The following is a 20,810-nucleotide window of genomic DNA, read 5'->3' on the forward strand; positions in this document are numbered from 1 at the left end:
GCCTGTTAATGTCATTTTTCTGAGTCACTCCTCAATCCTTTCAGACAACAGCAGGAGACTAAGCTACAAAACACTTTAACTTGAATTACCTGTCAAACAGATTTAGGGTCTTCAGGGGTTTTTATTATTGTTATTTTTAAGTTTGTGCATTCTGAAACTGAACCAGCGGTTGCAAAGAAAGTGATTACTTCAATGTGTGTGACTCACTGTAATGGAGATTAGACTCAAACGCAGGTGTTCCTGAGTGAATCAGTTTGTTTGAACGAATCGGTTGTATGAATCCTCCAGTGACTCTGATAAGAACTCTTGTCACTTGTTTCAATTGACCTATGGCTAAGCCACGCCCTCAAACGCGATGAGCCAATCACAGTACGCAGCTAACCCAATACACTCGGACAGTCTCTGCTTCCACGTCCATTGAAATGCATTGCAGTTAGTCAGTTTTCATTCATTTTTTTCTTGTCATTTTAAGTTTAAAATGGTCAAACGGTGTGCATGGGGTACATGCAACACCGACACTATGGTTCCCGAGAGGCTGGGTGACGATGTGTATTTTTTTTTACCCTTTCCCAAGCCACAACTCAACCGAGATAAGTGTCTGCTCTGGATTAAGTAATGCGGTAGACCACAACACCAACTAAACGTGGCTAAATTAAATAAGGATGTCTACATATGTTCTAAGTAGGGCTGTGCAAAATTTAATTGCGATTAATCGCATCCAAAATAAAAGTCTGTGTTTACATAATATATTTGTGTGTGCTGTATATATTATTTTATTATTTTATATATATATAAATACACACACATGCATGTAAGAAAATGTGTTATTCATATATAAAATATATAATATAGATTTTGTATTTATATATATATATATACAGAATTTAAGCGCAAATAATTCTTAAATATATACATGCATGCATATGTATTTATATATACAAAATAATTATACACAACAGCAGCACACATATTATGTAACTTTTATTTTGGATGCAATTAATCGCAATTAATCTTTGCACAGCCCTAGTTCTAAGTTAAGTTAACAACGCATTTTAACGTTATCTTTAAAATATCTAACGTAACGTTAGGCTAACGTTAGCCTAACATTAGAAAACGTTAACGTTAGCTTCTAGCTGCATTGTACATCATGTCACTTAGCTTCATTAAGGTATCTGTAAATAACCGAGATAACAAAATTTAACAATGTTGTGCTGAATGATTCATGTAAATACTGAAGCATCAAACAGTGACGGCAACGATATGCGGTTTATCAGGTTTACACTGTGACGTGTACATTTTTGCCTGGGACTGAAGCTTTTTACCGACCTTCTCAACAATAAAATTATTAATATAACCCTCCAATGCATAGTTAAGGCACTTTAGGTGACTTCGAGATGATATATAATCTTTCTGTCTCCAAAAATCACCAATTGCCTCCTGTGAAATGTCTCCTATTGTGACAGCTGCCATAGCGCCTGTCCCCGAATGTTGACTGTTTGTCCGAGTGAGTGGAGGGGGCGTGGCTTAGCCATAGGTCAATTGATTAGATGATTCAATGACTCGTCACTTGTTTAGGGTGCGTCTCAATCAGATCCCTAGTTCCCCAGGTCATGAACCATACTCTATAATGTACAAGAATTTAGGCACTGGTAAGGACAGTAAGGACCCTGGCTCTGGCTCTACACATGGGACACTGATGACTCTATTTCCGGGTGACATGACAATGTCGTACAACAGAAAAGTCTTAAAAGTTCCTAACCCTAACGAACAAATCTACTCGAGTTGCGAGTTTATCCCTCACATGTTATTAAAAGTGGCTTTACATGAGTGTACATCACACCATTGGACATTTGGGTTGTAAACAGGACACAAAACCGATTAGAAATCCCCTGATGGAGGAAAGATTGGATCTAAATCTTGGGATCACAGCTTGTATCTCCGTCTCCGTCCCGTTAGTTATGTAAGCACCACTTGAAAAGACTAGTGGGTTGTGTTGCATGTATAATATGTTGATGTTGTTTCTAAAGCAGGCCAGGGATGTCTGTAGTTTGCAGTGTTTTTAACTGTTGTAGTCTTTAGGCTGTTGTCCCCCTACCTCAGCCGGGGAGAGCTCTCTACAGGCTCTGAGGCGAGCTGGATTTAGTCCAGTTGGGTTTTTGTGAGGTGGAGGGCCATGTAGCAGCAGGGTCCTAACACAGTGCCAAATGACTTCATTATCCAATAGAAACACAGTCTCTAGTCTCTCTCCCTTCCCCTTCTCATACTGTCGAACCACTGCATCAGACTTGAGGGTGATTTATTAGTATAATGCTTTGAATGTGTGTGTGAGATGTGCTGTAATTTATCCTAGTTACGGTTTCTCTACCATATGTTGTAAATGTTCAATATGCCAACAATTAAGTTGGTTATGATATTCGCTCCCAAGAATTTGGGGACTTCAGGGAAATGAAATAATTCAGCATAATGATTTTTTAAATAATTTTAGGGTGATTTATAGACCCACTGCATGGGTGCGTTTTTATAGTTGGCTTTTGTTTAGACTTTCATTTGTTTGCTGTTAAATATTACTCTCAAGATCACTTCCAATCACACATTGAGTCTAAACCAACACATTTCCAGTTCAACATGACTGGAAAGACTACATCATTCACGCAACACGCTGTGACTTCCTCTGTCAGTTACATTAACAGGAATGGGGCAAAAGCACATTGCTCAATTGCTTAATACAGATGCACTTTGATTGCAAAGCAACTCTGTATTTTTTCTTGTTAAATAAATTTCTCTAAATTTGAATATATAATTTTTAGTTGTGTCTGGTAAAATATCACAATAATTGGTTTTACTATATTTTTCGTAGGCATTAGAAGCATTAGAAACATTTCAAAACTTTTGAATGTGTAAATGCATGTGTATTGCACAAGACGTAGCATAAAGGCAATAGAATCGCAGGGAAACACAAACACAGATTTTTTACAGAATCTCAGCGTTGTTGTTGTTTTTTCATATAAGGAAATCAGGAAATCCATCTTTGGGTGAACTATCCCTTTAATGAAGTGTGGATTTTGTTTGTGTGTCACAGTTGAATTTTTTCTTAAGTCATTTCTTGACTCATGCTAAATCCAAGCAATGTTCCAAGGCTGTCAATCAACTCTGAGGCATGTGACATGACATGTCAAGCTTACTCTAAAATATTAAGTTCCTGTTTACATCAGCCCAGATAAGAAAACCAAAAATATCATATCAGAGAATAACAGAGTTGTCTTGCTCACATTTTTGTTCTATTTGTTCTCTTTGTTAATATCTCAGCCCCCTTAATTGCTTGCGAGCTCCATTTCCTGTCAGGCCCTGCCAGGTCTCGCCAGACTACAGAAAATCCTCTCTACTACCGCGCACCTGTTAAATGTGCAGGACACAGAGACGCTCTGTGCCTCGTAGTTCAGATGTGCCTTTGTGTGGGTCCAAACAGCCCAGCTGAGCAGACTCCTACTTCAACACACACATTAAGGAATTAAATACTATAAGGATTAAAAGGGATTAAAAGGGATTTAAGGAAATAAAGAAAAACAAATACGAACTGTTGTTGTCAAGTAATACATTTAAACAGTTTGGAAATATATTTTGGAATACATATATTTAGTTTTTTTTTTTAAATGCAAACATTCATTTTTATATTAGTAATCTATTGTATTCAACATCTATAGTTACGGCCCTAGTGGTGCAAAATAAGACCTACGTAATCAGATTCCAAAAATAATATACTGGTAATAATAATAGTTACTTTTTTATTGATTACATGATTACTTAATATTCACAAAATGGCAGTAAATTATTCTTAATTTGTTGGTTTTATTTTCTTCCTAAAATGTTTTGTGGAATTGCACACACAGACTCTTTCCTTTTTTCTCCTTGTCGCCATCTCTGTTCGAAACCTGCAATAGCAGTCATTTGCGGAATTTTCAACTTTACGCGAGTTGTAGTTCAACACCCTCGACACGGCACAGCGTGGATGAACACAATGTTTGAGGAGAGTGTTTAGCTGTCAGTCACTGCACCGAGGTGGATACTGGCATTCAGAATCACAGATTGTTCTTTTTGGAAGTAAGACCAACATAATAATTTTTGCTCGAATCTCCCGCGGAAATCCACCAGTACAACTGGAATTAAATATATTATTGCAAACTTACCGCTTTGAATCGAGCTAAGGCAAGCAAATATTTTTCAACTCTGGCTGGATATGTATTTTATCAAGTATATATTTTGGATAATTTTTTAACCCCAAAAAGCTACAGACTTCAGCTTAACTAACAACAAATTTGTATTATTGTATTTTGTATTGTATTCAATGATGGACTACAATTTATAATTAATCTACCCAGCACTACAGTACACACACACTTTTTGTACAATTGTATAAGCCGCCCAGCACAATAGCAAATGACCCTGTTTGGTTGGAAACAGGATAAAGTTAGCCTTTAGTCTAGTATTGTTTGCAGTTGTTGACATTTTAGATGCACTAACAAAGGCTGTTTCTTTCAACTGTAATTTTCTGTGTATCCCAGTGCCGTGACATCTCTATTGAGATGACAGTGGGTGAGGGAGATAAATGACCAATTGAGCTGGACTCTCTCTCTCTCTCTCTCTCTCTCTCTCTCTCTCTCTCTCTCTCTCTCTCTCTCTCTCTCTCTCTCTCTCACTCTCTCTCTCTCTGCATGTCTGTGCTCCACAGTGCCAGTTAATAACTTTGCCTGTGTTTATTCTGCCCGTGCTGGCAGTCCGAGGGGTTTCCTGTTTACTCGCCGAGTCGTATGTGCGTGTGTCTTGTTGAGTCTTTCAAAAACAGATACAGGCACAGAAACGGGATGATGCAAGGTAAATAACAGCTTTCTCTGGTTGACATACTGAGCAGGACTCAAAAAGGGCTTGCTTGAATTCATAGGGCAATTGAGAGAGTTTCAATCCAGATGATGCCACTTGTTTTGTATCATATATGACATTGTTTTCCAGAAAATGTTCATATGTGGACAGTGACTACATAATGTTGGCAGCGCAAGCAGAATTTGTTTTTATTGCTGAGCCCTGCTGAGGAAAGATGAATGTGTGTTTTGATGGCTCATTACAGCAATGACATTAGGTGAAGCCTCTTTACAGAGAGGAGTAGATTAACATGTCAAAGTCAATCCATATCTGTCAACACGGGAGCAACACTTCACAGGAAATACTTGGAACTTATCAGACTTATCTTCCAGTGTTTAGTTTTGTACTGAATTGTGCTAGAGTCTGAACTTATAAACACTGCTGAGTCTGACAATTGGTTCTGGAGGACACAAGAGTCCATAGTAATATGTGTAGAAGAAAGCAAAGGTTTGGGAGGAGATGCAGCTTCTTTTCAAATCTTCTTGATGGTCACATCAAAGGCTTTGTGAGCTGAGCTCCACATGTTTGCCACAATTTTCCCTTCAGTGTCAGCACCCAGACAGCAGCTTTGTGTTAGCTCAACATAAATTCATCCAGCAAAAAAAGAAGGCTTTGTGTTTTCTTTGTCGACAGTACGAGTGGAGTCAGGTTGACACTGCAAGACTGTGCTGTCTGTGAAGGAAAAGGCTGTTGTGCATAACTCAGACAGCTGTGCTGGATCAAAGCATTTCTGAGTGTTGGGTATCTTCAGCATCTGGAAGTGGGTCAGCGCTGGCTCTTGCTTTAGCTGATGACAATCTTATGCTGCAGTAGGGAGACGCTCATTCCTCGGGAACGAAGTGACCTGCAGAAGCAGTGGGGCTGTTTTTAATGGTTGTATTGTTTTCGCTTCTCTGGGAGGACGGAGGGTGTATTTATGGAACTTACTTTTGCATTAAATTGAATATTAAAGACTTTTTATAAATGTTTTGAAGTCAAAGAATTTTATGTTCTATGCAGTATAATATAAAAAGCTTCCTCTATAGTCACTCAAGCACAATCATAGAAAATAAACTATAAAATGGCTTGTTAATGTATGACCATTCATGTTCCATAAGTATTCAGGAACTTTCCATTCTGATGAACGACAGTTTGGTCAATTACAATTGAGACTGTTACAGTTACAAAAGGCTTGGTTTAATTTTAACACTAACTGTAACGACCAGGGGAAAACAGGATTTTTAACCAGTGATATTTCTCTCCACTTTATGAATATATTTTTTTTCTAAAGTTCTGTAAAATATTCATTTAATGTTTTTGAAAGAAGTATTTTATGCTCATCAAGGCAAGGCTGCATTTGTTTGATTAAAATAACACTGTAAAACTATGATATTATAACATGTAAAAAAAAAAAAAAAAAAAAACATTTTATGTGTTATTTAGCCTAATATCTTAAAATTGTTATTTATTCCTGTAAAGGCAAAGCTGATGTTTCAGCATCACTCCAGTCTTCAGTGTCACATGATCCTTCAGAAATCATTCTAATGTGCTGTTTGGTCTTCAAATAACATTTCATAGCTGCTTACTATTTTTTTGTGGAAACTGATATAGGCCTATCATGATTATTTGATGAATAGAAAGTTCTTCTATTTGAAATGAAAATCTTCAGTTACGAGGTAAAAATCTTTACGGTCACTTTTGATCAAGTTAAGGCAGTCTTGTTGAGTACAATTAATTTATGTGCACACACACAAATAAACTTACCGCTTACCATATAGCTTTAAGGAGGAGGATGAAATAACTTATATTTCAGATTCTACAGGATGACTAAATTGTTTCCAAACTTTTGACCCCGACTCTACATTATGTTGGCCTTGTGAAGAGTAATTTTCAGTGAGTCACTATTCAAGGGGTTTTATTTTTGAACATGGAGCTAGTTTTGCCGCTTACGTGCTGAGTCATGCATTTACAGCTGATAAAGTACATAAGAAAGCTTTATGTTCCTCCTCCTGCACTCTTCCCTTTCTCATGGCTTGACCTTTGCCCTGGTTTTGTCTCCTCCAGTCCCCCAGCTGATCCCTCTCCCTGTATTTTGCCAGAAGCTGTTTTGAAAAGTTCTTTAGAAAAGTCTGTGAACAAAAGATTTAAACTCAGACTGACATCTCTGATTTCACTAATGCTGCATTCACGCTACCAACGACTTTGTGGCAACATGTCGCCAGTGGCTAGTGGTGAAGTAGTTAGTGTGTGTTCCTACTACAGGTTGGTTGCCTAGTAACGTTCGAAAGACATTCACAGATGTTACTCCATGTTGTTTTTTGTGCTGCTACAAACATTTTGGAAGGGAAAGTCTAAATATAAATGGAATCAGTACAATAAATGCCTAATAATAAGGATGAATGAGAAACAGCGAGTGCTCTTTGCCATCAAGGCTATTTATCTGAAGCAAAAGGGCAAATGCCGGTCTATCTGGGATCACAAAACCATTCAACCTCAGAGTCAGCACAGCGAATACCACAGTATGTACAAGGAAGGAGACATATCATAAATTATAGGACAGTTGCTGACTTCTAAAATGAGCTTCTTTTTGACCCTCTGCACTGAAGAGTGACGGATCACTGCGCTCCACTGACTTACCTCCTATTGGTTGTCACTCCCGAAAGTTGCTGGACACGCCCCATCCAGTCGCCAACGGTCGCTATCGCTCGAGTTGTTGGAAATCACCCACTCTTCATTGAAATGAATGGGATCGTGTTGCTTTGTTGCTTGTAGTGGGAATGCAGCTTCACAATAATTCTATGATCTCTATATGCAAATAGTGCAATTTCATATAGCTAAGGTTATTAATTGATCAATTTATTACTTGAAAATATACTTCAGAATCCTATAAATGTATTTATCTGATTATTTATAATTGTTTACTTTATCTTATTATTAATAGTACTAAAATAATGTGTTGAATTGACAGCCCTAGTTGTAGCAATTATAAACTGCACATTCTTCTTATTATACGAAATCTAGGACAAGATGTGTTTGAGCTTGTGAATGTATAAAACCGTGTTAAAGTTTGTGTGAAGGGTGTAGTTTTGGTTAATCCACAAAGCAGGAAATGAGGTGCAAGGAAAAAAGGCTTTCGGTGAAGTTTAGAGTATGCCAGTCTCCTGCTCTACAAGTCTTGCATGCTCGTTTCTCTGGCCTATCCATGTGGAATGGGTTGCGATTTCCTATTTCTGGACTTCAAAATAAAGGATGTGTGTCTGTGATCCACAGAAACCCAGCCCGACACAGAAGAGCTGCATACACCAAATCATGTCTGCAGAGATGATGATGCAGTCCTGCCTCATGGACCGGAGCAGCAGCTTTTTTAAGGTGAGGAGAGAGACACACACATCCCCACTGTCCCTTGACCTTTGCCTTGTTTGTCTGTGTTTGCCTGCCTGCATGTTTTTGATATGAATTTACATGTACTGTGTTTTATTTTTAGATGAGTTTCTCTAACTGAAGCCTCCCTTTATTAAAAAAACTTTTTTTGTCATTTAGACCCAGTTTACAACTGTGGCCTGTTGCATAAACTACTTACTGGTCTTATAAGTTTTTTTCTTAAAGACTAGTCATAACTTTTGAAGTAATTTAGCTCGGTCTAGTATGATTGTGTGTGTGTCCAGAAGCACTTCCTGTTTCAGGTTGTAACTGTTTTCTTTATTTCACATGTAAAGAAAACATCTTAAAGATGTTTGTTTAACTTTTTGATTCAGTTTTAAATGTTCTGTTGGTTGTATTTTATCCCAGCTTTTATGTAGTGTTAAAAAACTGAAACAGGAAGTGCTTCTGGACCAGTGTTGTTTACATCTTGTGAAATGGTCTATATATATATATATTTAACCAACTGGTGGTTGGTAAGTCTAGTTCTTAAGAAACAGTCTTAACATAGTGGTTGTGTTAATGCAATGCAACTGGCCTTTGGTATTATAGCTATATAAAACCTATTGGAGGTTGCATGACTTTTGGTACAAAACAATTTTTGTCCACACCATCAAAGTTAATGGGGTCTGAAATAATGTTGTTTTGGACCCCACTGAATTTTATTGTACGGACAAAAAATATAGATTTTTCAAATATGTTTTTATGTTCCACAGACGAAAGTCATACTGTATGTGACCACATGGTCTACAAATGTAAACATGACTGAACAGCACTATTGTTTACATCTTCCACAGTAATGTGTCAACCAGCAATAAATGACACACTGAAAACCACCATCACTGGGGATAAGTTTGCTTTCTGTAAGTGTCCTACTTTAGAACCAGACAGAGCTCAGGTTAGTCAGGGCCTCTGGAGACCACGTGGAATGCTGTCCGTCCTCTTTGCCAGCACTAAAGCTGCCGAGCTTAAGAGGTTCTCAGAGGATGATAGATCCAGCTGTTATCTCTGCAAGCTATTCTTCCTACAGACATAAAGCCTTTTTGTGTGTGATTTGTTTATGTAATTGTTTCAGGGTGATCTTACTTATCCTCCAGCATGTGTTGTGATCATTTCATGCAGGAGGAAGTTGTAGATGCAGTTGCAAGCTTTGTTTCATGTTAACAATTAGATGCAGCCAAAGGTAAATAAATCAGGCCTGACAAGATTATGAACGTCAGTGAACACAAATTTATATTCCTCCTTGTTTCCTTAACAGAAAACTCTCCTGTAACATCGCTTCTCTGTCATCAATTTAGATGATACTTAAGTGGAATGTGGTGAGCGATTGAATTTTACAGTACCTTCATCATCTATTAAAGGAATAGTTCAACGACGTCAACAAAAAGGAATTCTGTCATTAATTACTCACTCTTATGTCGTTCCAAATGTGTATGACTTTCTTGCATTCTTGAAGCACAGAAGGTACATTTTTTTTTAGTGTATGCCCTTTTTTAATAAAATATATCATTGAATACTGTCAAACGGCAAAATACGTATATTGAGTACTTTTGTGATGTTAAAGAACAATATCAAAATTCTGGCAGATACTAATAAATCAATAATTACTTTTATGTTATGGCCAATAACCAATAAGTGTGGGATCCACAATAGCACAAGATTGACTGAAACTTTGTGTTTCACCCCCCACCCCCCTTTAACAACCACTGCTATATGATATAATTAACTTTAGTTTTTCATGGGGAAAAAAATGGCCAAGATGTTCTTCAGAATTTAAAATTTTGTGTTTCATAGAATAAACATGTTGGAATGATGTGAGGGTGAGTAAAGGATCACTGAATGTTCATTTTTGAGTGAACAGTCCCTTTAATTGAATGACTCTGCTGCTGTCACTGAGTGTTTATATTTCGAACACTCCTTTCAGTGTTAGGACTGTGTTTGGCTGAAACAAGCGTGCTAGTAAAATGTCAGCACATAGTTTCCTAGAGACTTTCTTGGCTGCTTTGTATGCTATGAATGACTTTACCTCACGGCTTATTAAATAGAGGCACAGATGACTGCAGCATTTTGAAGAGCTCTTGATCTCACCAGCCTCCAGAACACCAGCCAGCACCTCACAGGCATCAGAGTTTCCTAACAAATGTCCAGCGGGTGAAACTGCACCTTTTCTTCTGCTTCATCACCTCTTTTAATGGCTCATCAGTACAGCTAAAGTCATTCTCTGCTTCTGGGTGAATTTATCAACACAAGCTGAATATTTTTTACATGAGATCTCTCTTACTCTCTGTCTCTCTCCATCTCAGCAGGATTGTGTCTGTTTGCTCTATTAAGTGTAAATGATAGGTGGTCCTATTGTCTTCCTTCTGGCTGACATTAGCTCAGAGGAATTTTCTGTGTTCTTGTAAATCTTTTGAAAACGTATCTTATGTTTTTCTCTCTCATTGCTGCTCATTAGTATTGCACAGTCTCATTGATATATGACTGGGGTAATTCCTTAGCAGGAAACCACTCTTTTTTTACTCTTTTTATATTATTATTCTATTTTGATAAATAGAAAGTAAAAAAACAGCATGTATTTGAAATAACAATGATTGTTGTCTACTGTAGAATATCTTTGAAGACAAAAATCAAAGCAAGTGTTAGTCTTTACATTAGTAAATACTCTGCTGATTAGGCCATGGTGACAAGTGTGTATAAACTCATGCATGCCTGTTTCTGAGTGTTTTTAAGATAATAAGCTTTGTTTTTGGCTGTATTTCTTGTCTGACTCAGATAATAAGCCATATCAAGCCATTTCAGTGAGCCTATTTATGTTGGTTTGGTAATTCTTGACCTTTCTAGTGTGTAGCCCATTCAGCACAGCAAGTAAACGCTTTGGTATCACTGAAGTACATTTTACATCTTTGCGGAGTGCTTTTCTTGGCTGTGAGCTGGTTGGTATGTAGTTGTGGTTTGCTGACTAAGTCTGAGATGAAGTTTGAGAAATATCTCATGACTATAAGCGGAAAATGCTGGCTCAGATAAAAAAAAAGTAGATTGAAAGTGTGAACGGGTCTTTGTCTGTTATATTGTCAAGGGTTTACTGAAATCTTGACTGTCTCCTCACGTGATGAGTTTTAGTGTTAATGGGAATTTGTGCAGGCTAAAAGAAGTTTGAGAAATGAAAAAAATAAAAAAGGAGAGAGAAAAAAAATAACTGGCTGCCCCCTGCTGGCCATCAAGAGTAACTCAGATCTATGAAAAAATACAATGACAAAATAGCTGTTCCAAGTGCACTTACTGTACTCTTACTGACCTAAAGTCACTGTGCTTCATGTCTGATCAAAGCAGTTAGGTAGAGATCACCTTGCCTTATACCACACATAATACATGTTTCTTTCAATATTGTTTATTTTATTTACAGTGAATGCTGTTCAGTGCTTCATTTTAGAATAATGGGTAACCTTTATATTACAGTGTCCTTGTTACATACATAGTTCCATGTGCTTAGTATAGTTACATGCAACTAACCCTCGACCAAATCCTAATCCTACCCTAACCCTACAGTAAGTATAGTATATATAATTACACTGTAACAATGACACCTTAAAATAAAGTGTAACCGAAATAATGAAAGGAAAATGAACTGCCCAGTTCTTTGTTGTCGAAAGGAAACGTCATCATTTCATGATGACTAATTCCAGACACAGACACTTCCCATTCATAGAAAACATGCTTGACACATGAGCACATATTCAGAATGTCTTTAGATTATCTGCTCTTCATGCTCATATGGTGTGCTTGTGTGTGACTACAGCTGATTGACACATTCTCCTCGGAGATCTCAGAGCTAAAGCAGGAGATGGTTCAGCCAGCCAGAGAGCCGGAGACCGAGATCTTACAGGGGTGAGTCCATCATTCATTACTGTTATCCTCCTCACTGGCATTAATGGGAGTTTTAGGTTACATATATATTTAGGTTACATGTGCTGTTTTCTTTTGTATTTGTGCTCAATTGTACAGTGGGATCCAAAGGTCTGAGACCACAATTTAAATTTAAAACTGTTGAAAATAAAATGTCTTGTCTCTTGCTGAGTCTTTTTGGACTGTGTAGATATATTGTTTGTTTTTGTACTTTCTATGTTCTCCACCAGGTGGAGCATGTCTTACTTTTACACCGTAAGACATACCACATTTCCATGAAATTAAAAGGAAGTGCATGGAACAAATACATTCAGGAGTTTCACAATCAGCTTTCAAAATTTGGAAAACACCTTAAGTGACAACCAAAACAAGCTTCTAATATTTTTTCTTCTTCATTTGATATTTATTGGAATTGCAAATATATATATATATATATATATATATATATATATATATATATATATATACTCATCTAAGGGATTATTAGGAACACCATACTAATACTGTGTTTGACCCCCTTTCACCTTCAGACCTTCAGAACTGCCTTAATTCTACGTGCCATTGATTCAACAAGGTGCTGAAAGAAAGCATTCTTTAGAAATGTTGACCCATATTGATAGGATACCATCTTGCAGTTGATGGAGATTTGTGGGATGCACATCCAGGGCACAAAGCTCCCATGCCACCAGATCTGGTGACTGGGGGCCATTTTACTACAGTGAACTCATTATCATGGTTCAAGAAACCAATTTGAAATGATTCAAGCTTTTTGACATGGAGTAGCCATCAGAGGATGGTTACATGGTGGCCATAAAGGGGTGGACATGGTCAGAAACAATGCTTAGGTTGGCTGTGGCATTTAAACGATGCACTAAGGGGCCTAAATTGTGCCATGAAAACATCCTCCACACCATTACGCCACCACCACCAGCCTGCACAGTAGTAACAATGCATGATGGATCCATGTTCTCATTCTGTTTACGCCAAATTCTGACTCTACCATCATAAATCAAGACTCATCAGACCAGGCAACATTTTTCCAGTCTTCAACTGTTCAATTTTGGTGAGCTCTTGCAAATTAAAGCCTCTTTTTCCTAATTGTAGTGTTGTGGAGATGATGAACAATTGTATCCACAAGTTTCCAAAGGGACGCTCCTGAAAAAAATAAAGTGGGTGAAACTTCCGGTAAGGCGGCGGAAGTAGCATTCCAATGGTATTTTGTGTGTTAGTTAGCGAAGAGGCTAGCTGTTTTTCGGAGAATTATTTTACTATTTAAAGGCGCAAATCTTTATGAGAGATGTCGTTACGGAGCTCAGGGACAACATGTGCTGTTCGCGGTTGTATGTATAACCGGACTAAACTAATTCAGTGGCTTAAACGTGATTGTTTTGAACATAAGCCGAAAACGAAATCAGAGTGATCCTGCCAACGACTGTAACATTAGTTTCCATCACCTCCCAAAAGACGACGAATCTTCCTGTGTACATTTGTTTAAATTCTTAATATTCTATAAAATCTATCAGCATGTGTTTGGCTGTTCGCTACTGATGTTACACCTAAACTCAGGATCAAAGCCTGTGTTGACAGAATACCAAATGTGCCAGTAATGTATTCAGGTAGCACATTCATTTATAATTTTGAATAAAGCACAATGACTAAGTGTGTATTTTTAGTATATTAATTGTTTGTCAGCTCACACAACTGTCTGTCACCATGCCTTGATGAGTATTGATTATTAATAATGTTATTATAATACTCCCAACCAAGTAACTGCGGAGGGTAAAGGTACTGTTATTTCACCCTTTTTAATTTCGTTGAGGTTGTGTTCCCACATCGTTAGCTAGTTTGGATCGCTATAACTTGAATGACTATCAACTGTTGAATGAACGAGTGTGAAGTATGTCAAGTCGCGCTTTGTTTACTTCGGACCGGAAGACGCGCCCACTTTTGACGCAAGGCCTCATGGGGCGTAGGAAACTTGTGGATAAACTGGTTCAGGTTTCCAGTCACTCCACACCTGTACAGGTGGCACTTCTGCAGAACTGAATCTGTCGGCCCATTCTCCTCTGACCTTTAGCATCAACAAGGCATTTTCACCCACAGGACTGCCGCATACTGGATGTTTTTCCCTTTTCACACCATTCTTTGTAAACCCTAGAAATGGTTGTGCATGAAAATCCCAGTAACTGAGCAGACTGTGAAATACTCAGACCGACCCGTCTGGCACCAACAACCATGCCACGCTCAAAATTGCTTAAATTACATTTCTTTCCCATTCTGACATTCAGTTTAGAGTTCAGGAGATTGTCTTAACCAAGACCACACCCCTAAATGCATTGAGGCAACTGCCTTGTCATTGGTTGATTGGATAATTGTATTAATAAGAAATTGAACAGGTGTTCCTAATAATCCTTTAGGTGAGTGTATGCATTATTTTTACTTACTGTAGTCTATATTTTTTTAATAAGCTAAGTCACAGACCACTTGAATCACTTTACAGCTTGAGAGACAAAGTCAGTAAAACCTTTCCAAACCCACACTGACCTAACATACTGTTAAAAACAAAACTCAGATCTGCCTGCCATATGAAAACATTTGACAACCATTGCTTCAATACAAGATCAAGTGTTGTTTATCATGTGATGTTGTGAAATAAAGGTTTACAATGACAGTTCTCAGAGTAAACCAAAGTTGCGTTATTGTATGCATCTTTTAGTCAACATTTAGTCTCATTAGCTTAGAGTCACAGTCAGACAGTTCTAAGATATAGGTTATAAACTACCATTCAGAATTTTGTGGTTAGTAAGATTTTTTTTTCAATAAATAAAGGATCTTCCACCTGAAAACATTTGACAACCACTGCATCAACCAAGTGTTGTTTTTATCTTATGTTGTTATGGAATATAAGTTTCTCTCTCTTTCTCTATGTATATATCTGTAGTCTGGAAGGAGAGGTGAGTGGTCTGTTCCTACAGTCTTCTGCCTGCGCTGGTGCGCCTGGAGTGAGGGATTCTGGGTATGACTCTCTACGCAGACGCATGAGCATCCTAGACAGATTGATGCAGACACACTCTGTATGGTTGCTGCTGTCACTCAGCGATGAGGAAGCCAGGCGCATTCTGCAGCCGCAGCCGGCAGGGGTAAAGACACTTTCTGCGCAGATGCAGCAGCCAACTTACTCAACAACAATAGGTTATTTTGCAATTTATTTTTATTCATGTTCTTGTTCTTTCTTCTCATTTGTGTGTCTGTGTTTTACTAGAGTTTTGTGGTGAGGAGGTGTTATAAATTGCAGAAAAAGGTGATTTCCCTACGGATGGACAGTGACACCCTGATTGTTCGGGACTTCCCTGTTAAAGAGAGCCAATATAGTAAGTACTATACCAAAGTACTTTTCATTTGCAGACCACAAATATTGTGTGTATGTCACCTTTTTCACTTCCTCCTGCCGGAATTTTTTGATGTGTTTTTATTTATTTACCTGTCCACGTCCTGTCTAATTGTTCTCTTGTCAGAGCAGCAGTTAACTTACTAATACATAAAAGACGTTTCTTTAATCGAGAATTTTAAAGTGCCCCTATATGCAATTTAAAGGTTCCTAATTTTGTTTTGAAGTCTCGTACAATAGGTTTACATACATCCAAGGTAAAAAAAACAAAAAAACACATTTCACATCACCTCATTTTTCAAAGAGTCTGAAAAGTTTTGTTGAAAGATTGTCTCTAAACCCCTCCTTTCCACAAGCCTACTCTGCTCTGATTTTGCCAAATGGCACAGTCTTTCGTGATTGGTCTACCGCTTATCTGAATTTCAGCTTTGGAGGCTTCCTCAGCACAATGGCAATGCTTTTTTTTTCTGTATCAATTCCAGTGCGAGTGCATATCCTTTTGATGTGCATGCAAAGTGGATTCACAGCTCTGAAAACAACTTCATTCTTGACATGTTGACAGCACAAACCAAACTACACGAACCAGCAACAATTACAGTGTTTGAGGGCGGCCCTAAATTAGATCTTGTTTGGGAGCAGCCAATGAAGACCATAGGCTGGTGTTACGCAAATTTGTTACATACTGTAGGTATGTAACAGGAAGTGAGAATGGAATTGCTGATGACTCATTTCAGCAGTTCAGGATTGATCGGTTCTTTCTTTTAGGAGACAATTACTCTATTTGTCATGCAATTTGATCTTTAATACTTTTTAGACCTTAGCTATATTCATACACACTGCTTTAACTTAATTTATAAATCATGTTATTCTGTCAAACACACATTTAATATGACACGGTGATAAAAGTGCCGTGGTACTGAATGTCAGTATATTGTATGTGTATTTTGATCTGAACAGCATTTAGTATCATTCAAAAATTATTTTTTTATAATATTATTCATATGCATAATATATATATATAGTAAATCTTAGTAAAAGATTTTTTACTAAGTCCTTGTTTCCATGATTTTTCAGTTAAAAGAATAATTATCACGGATTTCACAAAATTATGAAGTGTATAACCAGCATATTAGAATGGTTTCATCTCTCTGTTTTCTCTCTCTGCTTTTGTTTGTCAATCTTTGCACATAGAGTAAGTAGGTCAGATCCTGCGCGGCTTGTGTGAAGGAAGTTTAAATGTACAAATGTGGCTCTGTTTACTTTTTCCTATGAAGAGAGGCTGTTAGGTCATTCCACTTTTTCCAATAGCAAGTCCAGTGTAACCTTCTGTGGTGTGTCTTTATTACAGCTTTTTCCCTGGAGGGCTCAGGGATCAGCTTTGCAGACCTCTTTCGACTGGTGGCATTCTGCTGTATCAGCAGGTAAGATGATCCTATACTGAAACCAAATGAAACTGCTACAAACACTGCTTTAGTTTCCAAGATAATTCACTGGACTTTTTAATATTTAAAAGATGGAGGACCACAACCTTTATGTTTTGTTGGTGTATATATTATTCATTTATAAGAATTCTTGCTTCTTCCATAAGAAAGTCTAAAGAGGTTTATACTAAAACCACATGTAGTAATGATTACCCAAGCATACACATGCCTAACACAGCATTAGCTCAACCGATGGCATGAGTTTAGGGTGGGACTTTCTTTTGGACTGGGCCAATGGAAAGGAGAGGTGTTGTTAATGTGTGGAAAGGATACCCTGCACCTTTAAGGAAATCTCCTGAAGTTCTGAGAATAAATTAAAAAGTTTGTGGTGAAGTAAAACCAGATGATGCTTATTCAATTGCATTCCAGTGCAACACAGATAATAACAGGAAGGAAGAGTCTAACTGGAAACATGGCCTCTTTTTGCTTGAATTTGATTGAGTGTAGTCAAAGTTAGTTTGTTTTAACTTGTTTACACCCCACCCAAATGAGCTCTGTAATGAAGAGGTTTGCTAGACTTAACAAATCCAAGCTAGGTCTGTGCCAATGCCACGCAGAAAAGTCAGTGGATAAACACAGACCTCTTTCTCGCTAGCCTACTCATTCCTTTTTTCACTCTCTCCACGAGTGCAGACAACTCTCACCACATTTAGTTTTAAGTATTTGTCATCAGTCTTTTGAAGAATGTTTGTAATGATTCTCAACATTTATTTGTGCTCTTTAGGGACGTTCTGCCCTTCACCCTGAAGCTCCCTGAGGCCATTACAGCTGCAAAGACCCTCACAGATCTGGAGGAAGTGGCTCAGTGCGGGAGAGGTGAATATTCGTCTCTGTGCATGAATGTTTTACTGAGCCTAACTGCTGGGTTTCAGTGTTACTCAGACAGCATAACTGCTCCTCTAATGACCCTCAGTTTTTTGTGTTTATTATATGTCTGTGTGTTTGGGTGTAATGCTGTGTGTAGTACTTTAAACCTAATGCAGATGTTTGCATTCCTTTTTCAATTTAGGTCAAAGTTTTAATACTGTACTCTGTGGAATACAGCATAACCTATATAGAGAGAGAGAAGGGGTGCATATGTTAAAATATGATAAACTTATTTTCATTTTGTAGCCAATAACCAATTGATACCCATTATTAAAACTCTTTACTGTTATACTGTCTAAATAAACATTAAAATCCGTAATTTTAAATTTTACAAATTAATTTATGCATCACTACATAATAATGTGCATGAAATGCACATTAGTTTTGTCATTTGTTAAAGATTACATTTATCAGTGTTATTAAATGATTAGTGTTTTTAAAGATAAACTTAACGTGCGTGTTTGATGACATCAAATGAAATCTAAATGTAAAAATATTGTGCATATATCCATATATTGTGCATCCCTAATATACAGTATTTGAGTGACCAGCTATGGAAAAATAAAGGCAGCCAATTCAACATAATGTTGTATGATCTTTCCATCCCAGCCTTAAGCCCGCAGGCTGTATGAACATGCTAGATTTTGTAGTACAACAACATCTGTCATAGTGAAGGACAGACCATCATTCGGACACATCCTGGAGTATTGATAATACTACAGTACTCATTTGACACGTGGCATTTTACAAGCAGCTCATGCAGACATCATATGCGTTTATGTGATAAGGCTTTTGCTTGGTGAAATTGACCACAGATGTGTTTGATGCTAGTAAATTTGTCTGTCAAACAGAGATCTGCCTGTTTGCTTTGTTTCTGATTCATGTTGGAACTTTGTATTTTAATTGACGTGTGATGTGAATAATTCCTCTAGTAAGACGTATAAAAACTAATTTGTTGTGGTTTTGTTTGATTAGAAGATTATATGATTAAATTGTTTGATTTGTGTCAAAAGCATTTTTTTTTTTTTTTACCATAATCTGAATATGAAATCAGTAAATTATTTGTTTTGGTTCATGTTTGCATTTAAGAGTTTAAGAGCAATAAGATCATGTTTTAGTTTTGTGAAATGGCATACTTGAAATCGCAAAGGGGATCATATTTTTCTCAGGAAGACCAGGCAATCTGATTTGGATAGGTGAGACTGTGACTCTTGGCAGGTAGGTTGTGCCACCTGTAATAATACGGTTATGCAACAATGAATGCTAAAATGGCCATGCAGAGTTAAGCTGAGAGCAGTGATGGGTGTGGTACCTCAAACTAAGATCATTTCCAAGAGAATCTCCACCAAGACAAAATTCCAGCGGCTCATTAACTTATGATCAGGAAACGGGGGGTGAGCTGAGGATAACAAGAGAAGCGTAGCAGACAGAGCAAAAGAGACAAAGGCAACACAACATAATGGTAGCATTTTAAGTTTGTTTACAGAGAGTGAGGCAAAGAAGAAACAGAAAAGATCAAATAAAAGAACAATTGTATACACTGGTTCAGGTTTCCAGTCACTCCACGCCTGTACAGGTGGCACTTCTGCAGAACTGATCAGGTCTGGGTTTCCCAAACGCATCGTAAGCTTAAAGGGATACTCCACTTTTTTTGGAAACAGGCTCATTTTACAACTCCCCCAGAGTTAAACAGTTTTGAGTTTTACTGTTTTTGAATCCATTCAGCCGATGTTCTGATATTTAGAAGAATATCAGTAACCAGACAGTTTCTGGTCTCATTGACTTCCATAGTAGGAAAAAAATATACTATGGAAGTCAATGAGACCAGAAACTGTCTGGTTACTGATTTTCTTCTAAATATCAGAAAATCGGCTGAATATATTAGAAAACGGTAAAACTCAACTGTTTAATTCTGGGGGAGTGGTAAAATGAGCCTATTTCCAAAAAAAGTGGAGTATTCCTTTAAGTTGGGGAAACTTTTGGGAAACGCAGCCCTGAGTGACACAAACACTTCCCGCACTTGTCTCAGATGTCATCAGTTAGGAGATGACTGCTCAAGAAAAAAAAAAAAAGCTTATTTCCTGTCAATCCTATATTTCTGTTCTAGCTTTCAATTTACTATTATTATTGCTATTATTTAATAAAAAATAACTTGACATATCTGGCCAAACTATACCAATTTTGTTCTAAACTACATCGGCAAAGTTTTCAATTTATTTACCTTAAAAATATATTAAATGATGCAGCACTTATCTCTAAATTTAGAAATTGACCTCAATTTATTGGTAAATTAATCAGCACATTACAGTATGTACAACATTTTCCCCTTTTGTTTATTTATTTTTATATCTTACAGTTATAGTCGATACTTATAGTGTTCAATTACCTAAAACTGAAACTTGATCGAAGTACAAACTTAATAACAAAACCAAAGTAAAGAAAAGTCATTTTTGTATTGCATCAAATGAAAACGTTTGGAAGGACGGCCTTTAGTATGAAAGAGTGAGTAATATGAGAGGAGGAACTGAGAGCTGGAGCGTCTGTGCTCCTCCCACCTTCTCTTCAGCATGCATGATCTCACCATTCACTGAGTGTGTATCAGCACTACTCTACCACTCACAACTCAGACAGCAGAGTCACTGCATGGACTGTAGACGTGTAAACTTTCCTGCTCACACTATTTACATACAGACTGAAGAGAAGACTTAATTATTAGATGTAGCGTGAGTTTGATTCTCCTTTTCTTGTCTTTATTGTTTTAAGGTTTTGTTGATTGTTCACTACAATGTTTTTTCATTAGTTTCTCTCATGGAATTTTGTGGTTTCGTGTTTGCGCCCACTTGATTGTGTCATTGTGT

General features: G+C 37.4%; 1 protein-coding gene across 3 annotated transcripts in view; it reads left to right on the top strand.

Annotated features, from left to right (window-relative positions):
- rin2a (Ras and Rab interactor 2a) overlaps window positions 1-20,810 on the top strand; it is a 33,742-nt gene that overhangs the window by 4,030 nt on the left and 8,902 nt on the right. For 2 of the 3 annotated variants that reach the window (XM_039672242.2, XM_039672239.2), the window contains exons 2-7: window positions 8,164-8,262; window positions 12,110-12,198; window positions 15,158-15,356; window positions 15,479-15,587; window positions 16,953-17,025; window positions 17,810-17,901. In XM_039672242.2, coding sequence (XP_039528176.2) covers window positions 8,203-8,262; window positions 12,110-12,198; window positions 15,158-15,356; window positions 15,479-15,587; window positions 16,953-17,025; window positions 17,810-17,901 — 622 coding nt within the window. In that variant the 5' untranslated portion in view covers window positions 8,164-8,202. Of the gene's footprint in view, window positions 1-4,850; window positions 4,870-8,163; window positions 8,263-12,109; window positions 12,199-15,157; window positions 15,357-15,478; window positions 15,588-16,952; window positions 17,026-17,809; window positions 17,902-20,810 lie in introns of those variants that run through there. The other variant, XM_089117036.1, reaches the window with a different exon arrangement.

Source organism: Pimephales promelas, chromosome 11 (assembly GCF_988280905.1).
Source record: "Pimephales promelas chromosome 11, fPimPro1.hap1.1, whole genome shotgun sequence".
Taxonomy (NCBI): Eukaryota; Metazoa; Chordata; class Actinopteri; order Cypriniformes; family Leuciscidae; genus Pimephales; species Pimephales promelas.